The 20,717-nt window shown below is 39.5% G+C and overlaps 1 protein-coding gene across 9 annotated transcripts in view; it reads right to left on the reverse strand.

Moving 5' to 3' along the window:
* Positions 1–7,694: 7,694 nt before the first annotated feature.
* Positions 7,695–20,717, reverse strand: part of LOC126468487 (peptidyl-prolyl cis-trans isomerase FKBP35-like) — a 39,852-nt gene continuing 26,829 nt past the window's right edge. For 2 of the 9 annotated variants that reach the window (XM_050096554.1, XM_050096552.1), the window contains exons 2-4: positions 12,984–13,147; positions 10,151–10,253; positions 7,695–10,044 (exon numbers count right to left, since the gene is read on the reverse strand). In XM_050096554.1, the coding sequence (XP_049952511.1) occupies positions 8,879–9,922 (1,044 nt within the window). In that variant the 5' untranslated portion in view covers positions 9,923–10,044; positions 10,151–10,253; positions 12,984–13,147 and the 3' untranslated portion in view covers positions 7,695–8,878. Of the gene's footprint in view, positions 10,045–10,150; positions 10,254–12,931; positions 13,148–20,717 lie in introns of all 9 variants that reach the window. The other 7 variants (XM_050096553.1, XM_050096558.1, XM_050096557.1 and 4 more) reach the window with 7 other exon arrangements.

Consider the following 20,717-nt stretch of genomic DNA (forward strand, 5'->3'; position numbering starts at 1 on the left):
ATCAACTATAAGTTCTGTCTAAGTTACCTTGTATCCTCGTATAGAAGTTCAACAATGACACCTTACCATACACCACAGTGTATGGCAAACAGCTTCAGATTTCCACACGCCCAATCTGTCAGGTTATTTATATAGGTTCCCTGGGGCACTCCTGATGACATCCTTGTCTCTGACAAACACTCACCATTGAAGACAAGCCTGAAAGAAAGATACACTTATTAACAATCGACACAGAGCTTTCAGGTTGCTCCAAAAATCTGGACCAGGTCTCCACATCTCCTGAGGAGCAATCTTCAAGTTAATGCACGGTAATTTGACTGTTTTAGTAACTGCACTGGCGAGAGGGACCACATCCTTCATGCGTAAAGTTCATAAGGATTGAGAGAATTTCCTTTCAGTGCTGTTGGAAGCAATGGAAAGGGTACACTTCACTTTATCAATACTCACAAACTGTTACATCAGTATTTTAATCCTTTTCTGACAAAAGGGTGTGTAGTTGGTCATCCAGCAGTACAACAATTGACAATGTGTCCCCCAAATGAGCCCTGTAGTGTATAAATTTGGAGATCACTGTCTCAGCTGGAAATTCCCTGATTGCAGCACTGAATCAAGTAATGTTTGATCTCTGATTACGTCACTTTCTCCTTAGAATATGTAGTTTTCCTTCTAAAATGTCTAGAGTACTGTCAGAACTAGATAATCTTCGCCCATAAAAAATTATGCTAGCAGCAAGTAAAAAGAAGGTGAAAGCTGCTGATGAGAAAAGTGCTGCACAAATCCATCAGACATGAACATGAGCTATGCTGATCTTCAATACACCAAGTTCTGCCATGAATATCCCATAAAAGTATTAACTGCAGAAATAGAAGGGCTTGTAATGTTACTCGTAAAACAGATCAAGGCAATGCACACAAGCATGAAAGAGCCCCTTTCTGTGAGCATAAGTCCTACAGTGTAGTGCTGATCATCTTATTGTGACGCTGCTCCAGCTTTTTAGCGACAGTGAAAGTATTACTCACAGAAATTCATCCATGTGTCAGCCGCAGCAATTCTTCCCAGGTTCTGCACCAGATTGTTCTCTGTAGCTCCAAGTATGTAAGTAAGATGTGCTGCTAGTTCTCACATCAACAAGAACGGGTCTCACAGTTTCAGCTTGACTTGTTATGTAAACGGACAGAATACGTTGCTGCAGTTGGCGATCCCTATAAAAGACAGCAAGTGTCTGGTGCAGTTGGTAGATAGTTTACTGCTGCTACAATGGCAGGGTATCAAGATTTAAGTGAGTTTGATCGTAGTGTTGTAAATAGCAGATGGGCAATGAGACACAGCACCTCCGAGGTATCGATGAAGTGGGGATTTTCCCGTACGACCACTTCACAAGTGTACTGTGAATATCAAATCAAATCTCTAACATAGTTGTGGCTGGAAACAGATCCTGCAAGAGCGGGACCAATGACAACTGAAGGGAATCGTTCAGCATGACAGAAGGGCAATCCTTCCACAAATTGCTGCAGATTTCAATGCTGGGCCATCAACAAGTGTCAGCATGCAAACCATTCAATAAAACATCATCAATATGGGATTTTGGAGCCAAAGGCCCACACATGTACCCTTGATGACTGCACGGCACTAAACTTTACACCTCACTGGGCCTGTCAACACTGACATTGGACTGTTGATGACTGGAAACATATTGCTTGATTGGGCGAGTCTTGTTTCAAATTGTATTGAGCGGATGGATGTGTACAGGTATGAAGACAGCCTCATGAATCCATTGACCCTGCATGTCAGCAGGGAGTGTTCAAGCTGGTGGAGGCTCTGTAATGGTGTGGTGTGTGCAGTAGGAGTGATATGGGACCCCTTATACATCTACATACGACTCTGACAGGTGACATATATATAAGCGTCCTGTCTGATCATCTGCATCCTATAATGTCCACTGTGCAGTCCAACAGACTTGGGAAATTCCAGCAGGACAATGTGACACCCCACACATTCAGAATTGCTACAAAGTGACTCCAGAAACACTCTTCTGAGTTTAAACACTTCCGCTGGCCGAAAAGCTACCCAGACATGAACATTATTGAGTATATCTGGGATGCCTTGCAACGTGTCGTTCAGAAGAGATGTCTACCCTCGCGTACTGTTATGGATTTACGGACAGCCCTGCTGGATTCATCCTGTCAATTCTCTCCAGCACTACTTCAGACATTAGTAAGGTCCATGCCACATCATGTTGTGGCACTTCTGCCCTACATGATGTCAGGCAGGTGTACTAGTTTCTTTGGCTCTTCAGTGTATCTTTCTTTGTGATTCAACATTTGAATTATATAAACATCTACATAAGTCTTGGAATGTTTATAAATTTTCTCTCTGGTATTACACTGCCAGCTTAGTTAATAAAATGTGGTGTCTACGTATCCATTTTATTTCCTCATTGTTTTCTCTTATAACTTACAATTTTTTATGGCGTCTTTTCACATAATCTTAAAATCTATGATAAATAATTGCTGCTTTCGTGTGAATCTGTATAATCTTCATTATCTAAGACTCAGAAATTGGTTAACTTAATCTGGCATATCTCCCTGTTATCAATTAAATTTTTATAATCTACATATCCGAGTCCCTACTTGATAGTTTGTTTTTTAGAGTTCTGCGTGTTCCACATTATGATTTATTGTTTGATAAAATACAGTCAGATTCATTTTTATTCCATCTGGTCTTTGCCAAATCCACTTTCTAACTGCATTCTTCTGGAAGAACGCGCTGTGGAAAAAGATATTTTTCTGCTCAGCAGACTCTACTAATGTATTACTATATGACATCATTCATTCCTGGTATCAAACACACAGCTTCCCACTGGAGAGTCATTCTTTAATTTTTATCCTGTTTTTGTATTAAAAATCACATTTCGACAATTTTATAGTGGAATTTATCAGTTTCTAGATCTCTTTATAATGGAATTCTACCTCCTTATCAGAATGTGAGCTCACTGGCTCATAGGCATAAATGACATCTGCAGAATTTCATTTTGTTGTTCTTTAAACCAAGTTCTGCTGCTTCTGCCGTCTGAAAATCCTTCACTATCTGCACTACTGTATTTAATTTTCTTGTTTATACTAATGCCTAAATCTGCATTTCCACCCAGCTCTGTTCCTGGTTTTAATTCTGTTTGGTCTTCACTTTTTGCCAGCCTGTGATATCTCATTTCATATCAACAAAGAATGGAAACTCCATGTAGGAATATCAACAAAGTGGGAAAAGGTAGATTCGACTTACCATAAAGATAAAACATTTAAGTGGCAGACAGGCACAATTAAAATATACTTACACATAAGCTTTCGGCCACAGCCTTTGTCGGAAGAAGAGAAACACACAACATTCATTCACACAAGCAAACAAACCTCACACACACAACTCCCAACTAGGGCAGCTTGGGTCTGAATGCAATATCATTTGACATCATTTAACTTCTATTTCAATTTCACTAATATCGTAAACAAAATATGTAAAATGTAGTAAAACAAAAACTAGACAGATGGCAAAAAGTAAGTATACTATTTAAAGTAATTGCCATACCTGTCAATACATTTATCCCATTATGAGACAAGATGGTCAGTGCCTCCATTGACAAATGTTTGCAGCTGCCTATGAAACCATGATTGAACCCACGCAAGAGCGTCTTCATCTAGAGCAAACCAACAGCCAAGAATGTCTTTCTTCAGGGCTCCAAGAATATGGAAATCACATCAGCAATGATTGAGACTGTATGGAGGATGTGCAAGGGCTTCCCAATGACGTCTGCAGCGTAGTAAAAAAAACTTCGGTAACACGTAGGTGGGCATTATAATGCAACAAAATGATGCCATCCGTTAACCCACTGGTTATTTAATTCCTGGAATTTAGCATCACAATTAGCACACAGCAGTACATGGACGCTTTGCAAAAACTGATGTGCAAGTCAAGTCTAAATGCCTAGTAATGTTGATTTAGGGCTCATTTTGTTACAGGATAATGCCTGCCCACATGTTCCCAAAGTTTTTTTAAAAAAATTGTGCTGACTTTCGCTAGGAAGCCCCCACATGTCCTCCATACAGTTCCGATCCCTCCCCATGTGATTTCCATACTTTTGGAGCCCTGAAGAAAGAAATTAATGGCCATAAATTTGCTTTGGACAAAGGGTGCACACCTGGATAAAACTATGGTTCTGTAAGCAACCAAAAACATTGTCCCATGAAGGAAATGACCAGCTTGTATTACAATGGGATAAATGTATTAACAATTATGGTACACTTTTGAAACAACACATAGTTTACTTACTTTTCCCCCATTTGTCTCATTTTCATTTGACTGCCGCTTGTAATTAAGAGGTATCTATACAGTTCTTGTTAATATAAGAGCCAGTCAAATCCAAATGAAACACCTGCCACAAAAGCACCATGAAGTGAATCTATTCAAAAATAATCACCACACGCAAGACATTTATCCTACTGGAAGGCAAGACAATCTATTCTCATTTTATGGAACTCTCAGCTGCTAATGGATCCACAACTCCACCTGCTTTTGCACTTCCTTGTCTGACAAACTGACATCCACAAGTCTTTCTTCAGGTTACCAAAGCTGTGAAAATCACATGCATATGTGAAAGATCCAAGGTATATGGAGGATGCTGCAGTGTTTCCCAACAAAATCACTGAAGCTTAGCCTTCAGCTGATGGGCAGTGTGGGGGCAGGCATTATCATGCAGCAGGATGATTCCATCCAACAGCACTCCTGGGCTTCTTAGCTTTATGCCATGTTGCATTTTCTGTAAAGTGTCTTCTTAGCACCATACACTTATTGTAGTTCTACAACCAAGGAACTTGATAAGCAGAAGGCCCCTGCAGTCGAAGGAGAACTTACCAGAACTTATGTGAACAGCTTTGGATTCCTTTGGCAGGCAAGATGTTGGATGTTTTTACTGTCAGCTTTGTCATTTGCACTTGGGCTCTGGGAATGCTGTTGGACCGAACCATACTGTTGCACAATAATACCCACCTCCACAGTGCTAATCGGATGAAGGTTACACTCCAGCAATTGGTTGGGAAACACTGCAATGTCCTCTAGATCTTCCATCACGTGATTTTCACATATATAGTGGCCTGAAGAGAAACATGCATGGTCCTTGTTTTCCATCAGATGAGGAAGTGCAAGAATGAGTGTAGTCGTGGATCCGCCAGCAGCGAACAGTTCCCAGAACTCCTGAAGATAGATGTTGACTGTGGATATATACATATATAAATAAGGCTCTAAGCACTATGGGACTTAACATCTGAGGTCATCAGTCCCTAGAATTAGAACTACTTAAACCCACCTAACCTAAGGACACCACAAACATCCATGCCCGAGGCAGGATTCGAACCTGCAACCATAGCAGCAGCGCGATATTGTATCAGTCTTTGACTGTTCAGTGATGTCATTAAACCCACCTAAAGACATAAACAACCATTAAACGGGGGGGGGGGGGGGGGGGGGGGGGGGGGGGGGGGGGGCCAACAGCTGAACAGTTCTAGTCATTCCAACAGGAAGGAGGTACATGGCTCATGTTGTCTATAGTTCAATCACACCTGTTGTTGTTGTTGTGGTCTTCAGTCCTGAGACTGGTTTGATGCAGCTCTCCATGCTACTCTATCCTGTGCAAGCTTTTTCATCTCCCAGTACCTACTGCAACCTACATCCTTCTGAATCTGCTTAGTGTATTCATCTCTTGGTCTCCCTCTACGATTTTTACCCTCCACGCTGCCCTCCAATACTAAATTGGTGATCCCTTGATGCCTCAGAACATGTCCTACCAACCGATCCCTTCTTCTGGTCAAGTTGTGCCACAAACTTCTCTTCTCCCCAATCCTATTCAATACTTCCTCATTAGTTATGTGATCTACCCATCTAATCTTCAGCATTCTTCTGTAGCACCACATTTCGAAAGCTTCTATTCTCTTCTTGTCCAAACTATTTATCGTCCATGTTTCACTTCCATACATGGCTACACTCCATACGAATACTTTCAGAAATGACTTCCTGACACTTAAATCTATACTCGATGTTAACAAATTTCTCACCTAGATGGTCAATACCGTGGTTCAGTTGTTACTTTGGGCCAGGAAGGGCTCTCAACAAGGGAAGTGTCCAGGCATCTCAGAGTGAACCAAAGCAATGGTGTTCGGACATGGATGAGATAGAGAGAGACAGGAACTGTCGAAGACATGCCTCACTCAGACTACAACTGCAGTGGATGACCGCTACCAACGGATTATGGCTCAGAGGAACCCTGACAGCAATGCCACCATGTTGAATAGTGCTTTTCGTGCAGCCACAGGAAGTCATGTTATGATTCAAACTGTGTGCAATAGGCTGCATGATGCGCAACTTCACTCCCAACATCCATGGTGAGGCTACCTTTGCACCCACGACACCATGCAGCGCGGTACAGATGGGCCTAACAACATGCCAAATGGACCGCCCAGGATTGGCATCACGTTCTCTTCACCGATGAGTGTCGCATATGCCTTCAACCAGACAATCGTCGGGGACATGTTTGGAGGCAATGCCTTAGACACACTGTCCAGAGAGTGCAGCAAGGTAGAGGTTCCATGCTGTTTTGTAATGGTATTATGTGGGGCCAACGTATGCTGCTGGTTGCCATGGAAAGCACCGTAACGGCTGTACGATACGTGAATGCCACTCTCGGACCGATAGTGCAACCATATCCGCAGTATATTGGTGAGGCATTCGTCTTCATGGACAACAATTCGGGCCCCTATCGTGTACATCTTGTGAATGACTTTCTTCTGTATAATGACATCACTTGACTAGAGTGGCCAGCATGTTCTCCAGACATGAGCCCTTTTGCACATGCCTGGGATGGATTGAAAAGGGCAGTTTATGGAGGACGTGATCCACCAGCCATTCTAAGGGATCTACACCAGCCATTGAGGAGTGGGAAAATCTGGACCAACAGTGCCTTGTTGAACTTGTGGACAGTATGCCACCACGAATACAGGCATGCATCAATGTAAGAGGACGTGCTACTGGGTATTAGAGGTACTGGTGTGTACAGCAATCTGCACCACCTGTGAAGGTCTTGCTGTATGGTGGTACAACATGCAATGTGTGGTTTTCATGAGCAATAAAAAGGGCAGAAATGATGTATATGTTTATCTCTATTCCAATTTTCTATACAGGTTCTGGAACTCCGAGAACCAAGGTGATGCAAAACTTTTTTTGATGTGTGTATGAAACAGGACTTTATCATCTTGTCTCCCAGTGGGATATATGTGTTAACACGTGTGGTGATTACTTTTGAATGGAACCATTCCATGGTCCAAAAGTTGTGGCAGGTCTTTGATTTCCATTTGAATGCTGTCATAGATATGGCTTTTGCATAAAATTTAATTTTGGAAATTTGGTTTAATAGGATATTAATGTTGACCTAAGAAAACTAGTTCTTCCTTAGTTACTGTGAAGTTAGAACAACATCTTGGAGACCCCCTTATCACTACATGAAAGAAGGAAGATTAGGAATTGTTAATCAGCTCATTATTGGTACACTCACTTCAGACTGATTCTTGAGGAAATATTCATTTTAAAAGATAAGAAATAACTCTAATGAGGAAAGCAAAAAAAGGTGAAAAGAGCAACTTCCTCGCTCAAAAAAAACGTTTTATTTGACATGTGACATGTTTATAAAAACACAGAAATGACTATTCATTTCCATAAATACAATTTTTACAATTAAAACTTTTACACATCTAACTATAAGTGAAGAGGTGAAAAACAAAAAAATATATGCTAGGGCAAGTATAGTTATAAAAGCTTGTTCCAGAATTAAGTATTGCAGTTATGTTGAAAATAGTCCTACAGATGAGTGAGGATCTGCTGCTTTTAGAATTGAAACAGAGAAAATAATGAAGGACAGTGTGAAATTCAAAAGCAGATGTTAAAAAGTATACTAGGAGATGCCAAAAAGTATGTTCGGAGATCTGATAAATACAATAAACCGATTGCAATAGTTTGATTTATAATGGAAACAAATGATGACTATTAGCAAAGAGGTGATGGCCCTTTCAGTAAATGGCTGATCCTTCTCATCAATAGGACAACTATTTTACTTATATCCCACACATGCATTTCATTGCTTCCACATTTTTGCTTGCCTGTATATATGGCTCCTCAAATCATCTTTTTTATGTTCTAAAGAAACTGTCACTTTCTGTATGCATTTCCTAAAATACTCTCTATATCACTAAGATTTTAATTTCTTCAAAAATTATTGTTTCTGCATTAGAAAGCTTTAGATTTAACAAACAAAGTTCTCACCAGTGATTTACAAGAGCTTAAAAAATAACCACATTACACAAAGTTTTAAAAACATGGTTCATCTTATTGTCTTCTTATGATTACAAAATTCATGCAATTTGATAAAAAGACTGATCTGCTCTGTAAACAGATAACAGCTGTTCACACACTTTGGTTCACTGAACTTTTGTGGAAGCTCCACACCTTCCATGAAAAGACTGATCATATTATATCAGAATAATTTCAACAAAACACATGAAAGTAATAGTAACTAGTTTCACACTACCATGTTCATGTACTGAAAATACATTAACACTCATTGTTGTGGACTTGTGGTAATGTAGCTGCTGGTATTTAGTTTGCTGGCATTTACTTCTCGGGGAAATGGAGAGAATTAAATGAAAAACATTTTATTGTCTGGATACTAGTTACAAATATCCCTGTCATTTGTTGAAATGCAACAGTTCAAAGGCAACACTTATGCCTGTGAGAAACATGAAACAGATAGGAATATTATGGCCAATGTGACAAAATCTGATACGTTCTACTTAAACATCTTTTTCACAACTGCTGCATATCGGTCATTCATTTCTTTTGTAACTTCTCTCACTTCTTGCAACCTTCCTTTTGCTGCAGTGTTATTAGGCTCAATTTTCAAAACTGCTTTCAAATTGTCTTCAGCTGTTTCATAATTATGGAGCTCTTTACACGCTACAGCATTCCTATATAGGGCTTTCACATTATTCTCATCAATTTTTAACACTTTCTGACATAGCACAATAACATAATGAAAATTCTTCTGATGAAGCTGACATGATGCCATATTATTTAACAAGTTAACTCGCAGTGATAGAATGTCTTTGTCTAGAGGCGACTTTCTGGATAAAGATTCTAGAGAACCTATAGTAACAATAATTTTGAAAGCTTTACTAAATTTTATGAAGGAGTCTATAATACGACCAGCACGAAAAAGTTTCACACCTTGCTCCTTATATAGTGTTGCTATAGAAAATTTCTTCTCTTTGCTCCAATCAAACAACAATTCATCATTATGTAACTCCTCAAGTTCTAGAATACATTTTATGTTACCCTTAATGCTAGGTCTAGATTCATATTTTGACTGGCAAAGAGGTTTTGTTGGTACTTCTATCACAAAATGACTGGTTTCTCTCAAGAACATACACTGAACACACAATTCTAGCAATCGATCCAGGTCGTTATCTGCCTCTCCGATTTTTATTATTCCATTAAAGGAATTACTGAAGTAGCAACTAGTTGGATCTACATCTACTCCTTCAAATGAAACATCTGTTACTTTCACTTTACACTCTGCAAACTCTTGAGGTTTAGTTCCCCACTCCCCGGGCTTAACAATAGTTTTGGAAATATGCCGTAAATGGTTTAGTAATTTGTCCTCTTCTTGTCTTTGAGATCTCTTTTTGTGTGCTCCTTCTTCATCTTGACACTCCATGCCATCTTCTCCGACATTCTGTCCTTCGGAAGTTTTCTTCTCTTCTTCTACCTGTTCTTGAACATCAGTATTCTTATATGTCTCTTCATTCAATGTAATATCACCTTTTCTATTCATCTTTATAAGTGGGACTGAAATTTTGGAGCCCTTCAAACAGACAAATATATCTCTGAAAATATTCTGCTAGCAGCGTTACAAACATTGACTTTTTAAAAGGGTAACTTGTTTCCTCAATCTTCCTGAAACAAGAAACCAAAAACTGCAACAGTTATTTGATTAAAATACACATCAATTTTTGTAATATGCTAACATGAGGATTTTTTAGTAATAACAAATAAAACTAACATATAAGGTTTCCCAGCACGATTGAAAAAAGAAGTTTCCAGGCGTTAAACTAGGTTATTAGTTCCATTTTTCCACATGCTATTTCGCCAATTCTCTTCTTATGCTGCAACAAAGAATAACATTTTCTGATCAAGATAATGAACAGGTACTGTAATAGAAGCCAAATGCAAAATAAATGAATAAAAAGCTCTAATGTTTAAACAAATATGGGACAAACAATGGGACAGCTTTCTATGGCTGATTTATGAATTGATCTTTTGATTCAGCTTTTAATAAATAAGGATAGAGTCTTCAATTTGAACAATGCTTTTATTCTGACACCCAATTTTTAAGACATTTACAACTGTTTCAGTAATCAGTCAAAAAGCTCTAAGGGAGCAGATGTAATACAAGACGCAGTGCCAGCTCCAAAATGTACCTCCTGTATGATAAAAGGGGCATGACTAGTTTCATGAATTAAATACTATTACACATAATGACTCATAGCTACCCATTTACAGTGAACAACTCTGATAATGTCACTTTTAGACTAATATGACTACGGCAATCACTAAAAAACTGTGATGGAAAGCTGAACTAATGCACAGTTAGAACTTGGAAATATACTCAAAATTATGTCGTGGACACACCTCTTATGGAAACTGTGTGTGTGTTTGTGTGCATGTGTGGTGGAGGGGGGGGGGGGTTTGCCTGTACGAAATTTAATAGAAACAAATGTCGTATAATTACAATCACTCACTCTCAGGCTCGCTCATGGTTACCCACACCATCACACTATCAATATATTTTAAGAACCATGAGATTGGACAGATGTTCATAAATACAAGAAGAATACTAAAATAATGAAAAAGGGAAACGTGACTGGTTGATCAATAACAAAAAAACATGGTTGAGCCAGCCTTCCTGATAACACATTACAAAATTCTCCATAAATTTTAGGGAACAAGCCACATGTCACAGAACCTTAACAGGCATACCACATCTGTTTGATTGCCAGTTAAAATAGACAGCTGGTAATCAGATGATGCCCTCTTTCTGAATATAAAACACAGTCTACCAAAATGTGACCACTGTGATCCACATCAAAAGCATCACACACTGAAGGATAGTCTCTCCGTAGCAAGACGCCATCCATCATAGGGCTATGTATGATGTGAATGCATCATAGGGCTACATATGATGTGACGACAAGTGATAAGGACCTCATACGATCTGCATGGCTAGAAGGAGGTATGCCAAGGCTGAATTTCTGATTGTCAGACATAGTTACTGTCATTTCAGTCACTGTTCTTCCCACCTGAACATGGAAATTTTGGCTGTAAGGGTATCAGCATGAGTAAACTAAATGCTACAAAATATACCCTTCCTCCACCCATTTATATTTATTACAAGAGATCCTAAAGAGGTCTCACAGTTGAACTCTGACACTTTAGTGAATAATAATACTTTTGTATCACAACACAGTGAAACTTTGTAGCATAACACAGTACAATTTATTTCTAGAGGCAGAGTTGACTTTTATTCTCCAGACTATTAAGTAACATTTAGCAAGTTCCCCATGCCACACAAAACCACAACTATTGAAAAGGTTATTTACATAAATGACCTACCATTGTTCACTCTACTGATAATCGTATTGCATGTATATCATCCTTCAGTAGGTTCTTAAATGATAATATAAAAATTTACTATTATAATGCTTCAATGATACCAGCCTCAGTACAAATATCATGTAAAAAGCTTTAAAGTGATATGACCTTCTTGTGACATCTCAAGTGGCTTTTTCACTCTGATTGCTTGCATTCACTCTGTTACTTAAGTTACTCTTTCAAACAAACAAAAATCCCAAGTCCACCTAAGAACTCATTTTATTACTATGTATAGTCCGGTGGTGTCAACTGATATGAAATTCTAAACTGGTTCTCATGAGGGGGAATGGATATGATTTAAATATCAGACATGGTGAAACCAGCTCTACCAATTTTGATAATGAGAATGGCAAAGCTGCCATGAACTCTAAGACTGATATGAACACTGTTTAATTTCACATTTTTCAAATATACGCATCATTGTCAGAGGAAAAAGAAGCAATAATTAAAAAAATCTTAGGACTAGCTGTGGATTGAGCTCCAGATCTTTGAATTTGTTCACACTCCACTTGTTCTGTGGCATCAACCTAGTGGCTATCAGTATTTAATACACTGAATAGTATGTAATCTTTCTTCTAAGCAAGTACTTGCGACAGCCTTGATTTCATGGCATCTCACAAGCAGGCCAACTATGGAGACTGGTGACTCCAGAAATGATTGTGTTTGAATATGTGATCACCAAGAACCTAACTGTTAACGGGAGATAAATTTTGAGGATAAACAGACTGAGCTGTTTCAGTCCTTCCTTCAATTTGGAGTCTGATATAATACCTACCCATTAAGCCACAAGCTACACCTTGACATCACTAGAATGCTAAAATTAAACCTCCCTCCCTACAAAGCAAGAAATTTGAAAATTTCTTATCGAGCTACCCATATATTACATAGCTGTTACAGTAGGTTTGGAACCCTTCCAGCAAGTCACCCACACCACATATGAACAGAACTATTGAAAAAGGCTATTTACTTACATAACCTACCATTGTTTGCACTACTGATAATAGTATTGCATGTATATCATCTTTCAATAGGTTGTTAAATGCTAAGACATTATTTCTGCATAACCTTCATGTCAGCACAGAAGTTGCATAACTATTAATGACCATCATGCCACTTCCTTTTTATCACTAACCACATATATGGTCTCTGGCCTTACAATCTCTCTATACTCAAGTAAAAATTACTTTGCACTTGATGTTTCAGTGAGTCGAAGAGATGAGAGCCTGGCACCATCCAATTGTAGTTCTTTTTCAATTGCCACATGCTCCCTGTGTTGCCTGTTTTGTAGGTATATGCAGTGTCTTGTGGTGTGCAGCTGGCTGCAACACTGTCCTCTCGTGTATCCAATCTGTCAATCACAAAGTAATTTTAATCAGAGCATAGCTGAGAAGTTTTCAGTTGATGAGACAACTAAATATGTTCCACAGGTGCTGACTGTTGCTGCTACAAACCAGTTTCATTAGTGTTTTTCCAGCTACAGTACTATTAGCATACTTAAACTTAAGATATTGTGAGTAATAAAACAGCCAACTTAATTCCTTTCCACCAAAACCAGCAGTAGGTTGACGAGTTATTGTGCAACACATTCAGATGAGTGAAGTTGTGTGTACAAGTTAATCTGATTTTATAATTCAGTTTCCTACTATTTTGCTACCCTCTCCCCTTTTTCTTTATTTTAAATACACCACTTAATGATGACTTGCTAAGAAGTAAGCCAGTTGTGATACAATTCATGAGACCCAAGGTTAACAGATAAAATAAAATAAAATAATGTTGTTTACAATGTGGTCGCTGTGTTGACCTAAGGCAATATTCTTAATCTGAGTAAATATGCCACTTTAGTCCTTTATTCACTCAGAAACGCTCTAAGCAGTTGAGAAAGCATCACTAACTAACCATCAGCATTGAAGCCATTACAAAAACAGAATTACAAGTACTGAAGAAAATACTTCAGTTCATTGTTATAGCTTGTTGCATAACCAAACAAAGATTTACTGTGATATGTATTGAATTTAAAAAAATCTAACTTCCCTCTCCTGTACCAAATAACTACGTTTTATATTACACATGAGGTGTGTTCAAAAAGGAAGGTGACATTATATTTTTATGAACAAAATATTTATTTATTCATCAATATTCATGTTGTCCCCTTCAAAGTAATCCCCCCTAAGATACAATACAACACTTCTTCCAATCCTCGAAGAACTTCTCATAAGCACTTTTTGGTATAGCCTTGAGTATTTCCAGCAATGCAGTTTTTATTTCCTCAATTGTTGAAAATCTTCATCCTTTCATAGGTCTCTTCAGTTTTGGCAACAGGAGAAAGTCGCAGGGGCCAAATCCGGTGAATTGGTGGCTGAGGCATGATTGTCAAGTTTTCAGCCAAAAAATCTCTCACAAGCAACGATGAATGAGCAGTTGCATTGTCGCAATGCAAAAGCCATGAACTGTTTTTCCACAATTTCAGACGTTTTTTGTGTATTGCTTCTTGCAAACAGCGCATACATCAAGGTAATACTCCTTATTGACCATAAGATCTCGAGGCAAAAATTCATGTTGCCCTACACCATGGTAATTGAAAAAAAAAACAGTGAGCAAAACTTTGACATTTGGTTAAACTTGCTGAGCTTTTTTCGGTCTTGGCTCTCTGGGATGTTTCCATTGGGACGATTGGGCTTTGGTTTTGATGTCATAACCATAAACCCATGTTTTGTCACCAGTTATGATCCTTTTGAGAAAATCAGGATCATCACTGACGTTCAAGAGCTCCTGAGCGATGCTCATGTGAAGGCTCTTCTGATCAAAATAGAGATAACAAACTTCGCTGACACGTATCTCATGCCCAAAACATCTGAAAAAATTGCATGACTTGAGCCGACCAATATGCCAACATCGTCAGCAACTCCTCTTATGGTAATTTCATGGCTTTCCAAAACAATTTTCTTCACAGCTTCAATCGTATCTTCTGCTGTTGTGCTGGGGCGTCCAGAGCAAGGTTTGTCATTGCCATCTTCTCGGCCATCTTGGAAGAACTTGTACTACTTGTATTTTTTTTTTTTTTTTAACTTAGAGCAGATGCAGCATATGCCACAGTCAACATTCAAGTGTTTTAGAGCACTTGATTCCATTTTTCACACAAAATTTGATGCAAATTCGTTGCTCCATTTTTTATAATTGAAAATAGCTGAGTACAAAAACACGCCTAACCTTTCTATCTGTCAAAAACAAATGAAGTAGGCTGTACACTTAGAACTGGGAACATACGTTCGTGACAAGTGTATCAACAAAAAAAGGATTGATAATTGAATGTATGTTGCCCGCGCAATTTGAAAAGTCACCTAACTTTTAGAACAGCCCTCATATATAACCACTAGATCGATTCCAACCAAATGTGACACAGAAACAGCATACCTCAAGACTATCCATCACTGTGTGGTTTATAATCTCCTAGTTCCAATAGGAGTGGAGATACAGGCTTATAGGCTGCCTTGCATGACAGGCATGTTGTGTGGGAACAGTACCGGCCAGTCAAATCAAGCTGCTTTGCAGTGCAGCCTACATGTTAGGGGCGAGAGACGGTTTTCTGGGCCCCAACGTGTAGGTCACCCTGCTTGATAGGCGTGTTATGTTGGAGTAGTATCAGTCTGCTTTATCAACCTCCTTTGCATGGCGGCCTGCACGTCAGGAAGAAATTAATGATTTTTCAAGCCCTTGATGTGTAGCCTGGCCTGTATGGCAAGTATATTGTGCAAGTAGTATTGGCCTGCTTTATTGAACTGTATTGCAGGGCTTAAACATGGCAATGAACATGGCTGGGGACAGGTTGAGATGGGTAGTAGAGGGGACGGTCAGAGCAACGAGAAGAAGGAAATAGACAGAGAGAGTGGAGGAGGAGGAGATGCATGAGGCAGGCAGAAGGTTTAGAGAGGTGATGGGCAAGTGGGAAAGGAAGGAGCGAGGCAGAGATGAAAAGAGAGGTGAGGAGGATATGGTCAGAGAGAGGGGGCAGAGAAAATGGACGAAGAGAGGTGGAGGAGGGGATGAAAAGAGAAAGAGAATGTGGAAATGCAGATAGATAAGTAGTGGTGGGAGGATGAGGCAGGCTGACTGACAGAGGGAGAAAGAGATGGACACAGAGAGGGGGATGGTGGGGTGAGGGGACGGAGGAGGAGGAGGAGGAGGAGGAGCGTTCAGTACATGTGTCTATATCTCCTGACCAGCACTGAGGTTAAAGGAACAGCTGTAGGCAACAGCACTAACAAATCACCTCTGAATTTTCATTATCAGGAAAATGGAAAGAAAATGGTTTAACATTTTCTACATTATTGTATATCAGACCAAGACTAAGTTATGAAGCATTCGTTTTATTTATAACAAAATTTAATAAATCATGAGACAGAGTTGCTGGCAGGATTTATAGTACCATCAATAGACAAATATTAAAGTAAAAGGGAACTATCAGAACTAATAGTTCCTCAATCAGGAAGGAGTCAAGTCTGAGTAACCTGCCCCTTTCCTCCATGAAGAAGGATATATTGACTCCAAAGGCTTGGTAATATATCCATTTTACTTTGATACATATGTGTTTATTGGTGGTACTAAAAGCAGGTGCTGGCCAGCAATTCTGTCTCATAACTTATTAGTTTTCTCGACTGAATTTCTCTTCGATAAGAGAACATTTAGTGGCTGTGATATGATAAGTATCGTAAGGATTGAGAATCTACCAAATATAATACGTAAAATTTATTGAAACTAATTCAATAGCTTGAATTGACAGCTTTTATTGGGCATGGTGGACATGAACCAAGTTAAATTTCAATTTCAGTGAATATTCTCGAACTGCTTCCAATTTACTTACCAAATTTCAGATTTATGACCTTACGAGGTGCCTGTTATAACTGTAATTTACCTACAACAGACATTTATAATTTTGAGGTAGAATGTCCGCATGAGTTCACCAGTACCTTCGCTAACACCATTTTCACATTCTCAATGTGTGGAAACAAAATTAATTTTCCTTCAGCTTCTTGGTGATAAGAGTACTAGATTGAGTCAACTAAACTGAAATAAACACCACCCACAGATTAGGCCTCAGGGCCATTTTGACTGGCTGAATGCTGCCTACATGTTCAATATGAGAAATGATCTAGGACTGTGGGATATATTATCAGCGTGTTGCCAATCCCTCTAGCCTTTATTGCAAGCATATGAATTATGATGGTACTGTTGCATCTTTATTCAAGCAGCTCTTCATTTTGCCTCGCGAGGCTGAGCTGACCTCTTTCTAGATCTTAATTTGAGGACATACCAGGAATCAAAAGTGTATGATTCCACAGTGAAGGCAATGATGCTAACTGTATGGCTACGGAGGCTGAAAAATTACATCACATGTGTGCCATTTCAGGCCCAATTGTTGCAAAGACAGTATACCCAATGCTGTGTCAGGGTGTAAAAATGATTGTGACATTCCAATATCATCAAACGTACAGCAGGGGAGCTCCACGAGCTGCCCCGTCTAAAAGTTCTGCTGTCATTTTGAGTTTTCTAAGTGGTACACTTGGCCACAAAGTGACTCTGGGGAAGACTAACAGCACTTTGTACCAGTGGTTTCCTTGGAAATAAAGGGCACTTAGTGGTGCAGTCTGTTGCCAGATTGCAGAAGCTTGTTGGTCAGCAGCTGCACCTGACAGCACTTGATGCTAACCATCTCTCAAGCCCATCTAAGTCACAGATCAGAGTTTGGGGACTGCTTATATTTACGGATAAATGTTAGTTGCAAATTTGTTGCAGTTCTTGGACCATGTCTTCAACAGGACCCACCTATTGCAGACTCCCCTGCAGCTTTTGACTTTCCGTCAGTTTCCAGGTGCAGTGGCCATGGCTTTAGATGAGTTCAATAGGTCCAGACTGGCTGTGAGACACCATCTTGCAGGCTGTGACTGAGGGCCATTTCTGTAATAACAGTTGGTCTATACTACTTTGTACTGAAAAGGATGTGTCTTGGAAACAAAGGAAGATACATGTAAATATAAAACTTTTATAAATAGTGATTATTGTCACCAGCTGGCTTGTTCTAGTTTCTGGATGTTTTGTTGTGGGTAGTAGTGGAGAAAAGAAATCACAAATGAGAAAATGTGAATAACTGATGCTTTAAAAATTACGTGATAATGCCCAAGTTGAGCCTTATGGTTTAAAACAGGTAGAGTCTAGAAGTTTATTATGTCTTGCATGTATTGCAAACAACAGACGAAAAGGCTCATAACAAAATAAAAAAATATATGTTAACTACGAAACCAGACTTTTGTGGAGAATATCAGTGCACAGCTGCATAAGTACATTTACCACTGAAATAGGTGCACTACAGCAAGTAGGACAGGTCTCATGTGAAGAAATGCTCACCATGTTCGTGGCATTTAATGAGCCACAGGTGTCTCCTGCATTGTGCCAAATGGTGAGCACCTAAGAGAACTCAGCTTTTGGCTGGATACAGATATGGCAAATCCATGGTACCCAAACAGGAGGGGGGAGGGGGGGTACTGTCAGTCTTCTGTAACTGTAGACTGTGCACACTTCAGTAGTCACTGTGTGATGCAGTTGGAATATTGCCACAAGGAGTGAGGATCTTTGCTTAGTCGCACAAATCATGGGGATGGCAGAAACCTCTTTAAAGGCAAGTCAGTCTCAAAGTGTGCAGATGGCTTTTGTGGCGATTTACTCATTAATGGCCAACCCCTGGGACATTAATGGATCCTATATGATTTAGAAACATTCCTAGCAGTTCAGGTGGGTTACTGGGCAGTAATCACACCTAGACAAACAAGACACCTCATGTGGCTAATCCACTAGAGAGGTCTACAAAGACTATACTAAAAAACATTAGTAACAGACTAGATGTATTTACTGTTACTAAAACAGAGGAAGTAAGTTTTGAGAAACTGTCACCTTTTTAAATCAATAATGCAATAAAGGGACTTGGTCACTAAAATCTGTTAAAAGGCCACAAGCCAGCACACTTCTAGTCAGGACAGCAACAGCTGCCCCAATAAGTAAGCTATTAAATGCTAAATCTCTAGGACACTATGCTGTAACTACAGTTACATACAGGCCTGATTTATAGTAAAAGTGTTGTTAGCTGCAGGGACATACTGTAACTGGACACCAGTGCCTCACAACAGCAGTGGGAAAATGAAGGTAAGAATGAAGTCAGAAAAATTATAAAAAAGGGCACGCAATGAGTTAGGGAACAAACTGTACTTAAGTTGACATTTAATGAACATTACTGTGGGATGCAAAGTGCTGGTGACACGTTATAGATTCAGTTTGGTTATACACCAAGGCAACACTCCACTTGTGTGTGAACTAACTGCACTTATATGCCACTGATAAAAGAAATTCAACAGAAACAGCATTGGTGGTGGAGCATTCAGTTGAGAGAACATTTATCTTCAATTCAGACACAAAAGGAGAAGCAAAATGTGTTGTTTTGGTATAATAGTTTTGTCACCATCTGCAAAATCCAAGAAAAGGGCTATGAACAACTGTGCAGAAACATACAGTACAAAACCATTAGATCATGCAACCTTGCTCCTGTCTGACACGTCTGAAGGATAATGTAGAAATATGGTATGGTACGGTATGAACATTAATGTTCAAATAATCCTCCCATCCTCTGCAGCAAACTCTCCACTTTGTAAGAATGGAAGGGGGAAAAAAAGAGAGAGAAACCACACCACTACATTAGCTACCATAGTACTGGGTTGAGGTCACAAGTTGACTTGTTATGACTTTGAGTCCAGGGAAAACCAATGTGCATACATCTCCAAGACACTCAATTTACACTCCCCCCCCCCCCCCCCCCTCCCCTCCCCTCCCGTCACGTTACATGGTTACAAACTCCACAGAAATGAGAAAATTACAAAAGGAGGATTGGCTATGTTAGTAAACAATGTATACCTCTCCTTGCCTCTCCACTCACAACCAGTTTACAAGCAATCACTGTATCAGTTGACAGATATCATAGACCACTAAGTTCACTTTACATGCCCCGCATGAAGTTCCAGACCAAGAAGCTTTCACAGCACACATTATTATATTACTTCAATGATACCTCCTACGTGGGGATTTTTGGAGATCATCAACTACATGCCTCAGGGGTATATAGGTGTATAGCTATTGAGAACCTCTTAATGTCACTATATATGTCTACTGGACAGGATTGGCAGAGTATGCACTTCAGCCCTGTAAAGGGTAGTTTGCTGACTGTAATCTAAGGAATTAAACAGCAAAGTTGTCAGAATGTTAATCAAGAGTTAGTGTCAGCCATGCATTTGATCTAACTATTAATGTATGTAGGAGCGGTAAAACTGAGGCCTCTGAAGTAATACTGATGCCAGAGCTGCTAAATGACTTAAAAATACATAAAAGTACATGGGTATGGCCGGTTCATAGGTCAGAGCAATAGAGGGGTATCCCAGGATTCATCTGTGGTGACAGAAACTCCATACGCATCTGACTACCAGTCAACCCAATAGGGAAGATGACAGGTGCAGAGTAAAGACCTTCTAACTGGGAGTTCTGCAACATTAAACATAATGGATATCAGTTGGATTGACATTAAAATTAGGTGAGAGAAATAATCAGGTCAAGAGCTGGTCTGCATGTGACAGAAGTCATGCTTCCCATAGCTGTCCTGCCCCCAATCCATTATCTTCAAAGTATTAAACAGGGGAACAGCCCCCACTATTCACTGGAGTGTGCAACAGAAAAAGAACCTCCCCCATTTACAAGCAATTAAAACACATTAAACTGAAAGATGACCAAGGCAGTTGGCAAAGGGGATAGGGTTGACAGTCCCCCCCACCCCCACCCCCCCATATGCAGCATGAGAGAGGAGGTGCCCAAACCCAACCACCCTGCTC

Source organism: Schistocerca serialis, chromosome 1 (genome assembly GCF_023864345.2).
Source record: "Schistocerca serialis cubense isolate TAMUIC-IGC-003099 chromosome 1, iqSchSeri2.2, whole genome shotgun sequence".
In the NCBI taxonomy this organism is placed as follows: Eukaryota; Metazoa; Arthropoda; class Insecta; order Orthoptera; family Acrididae; genus Schistocerca; species Schistocerca serialis.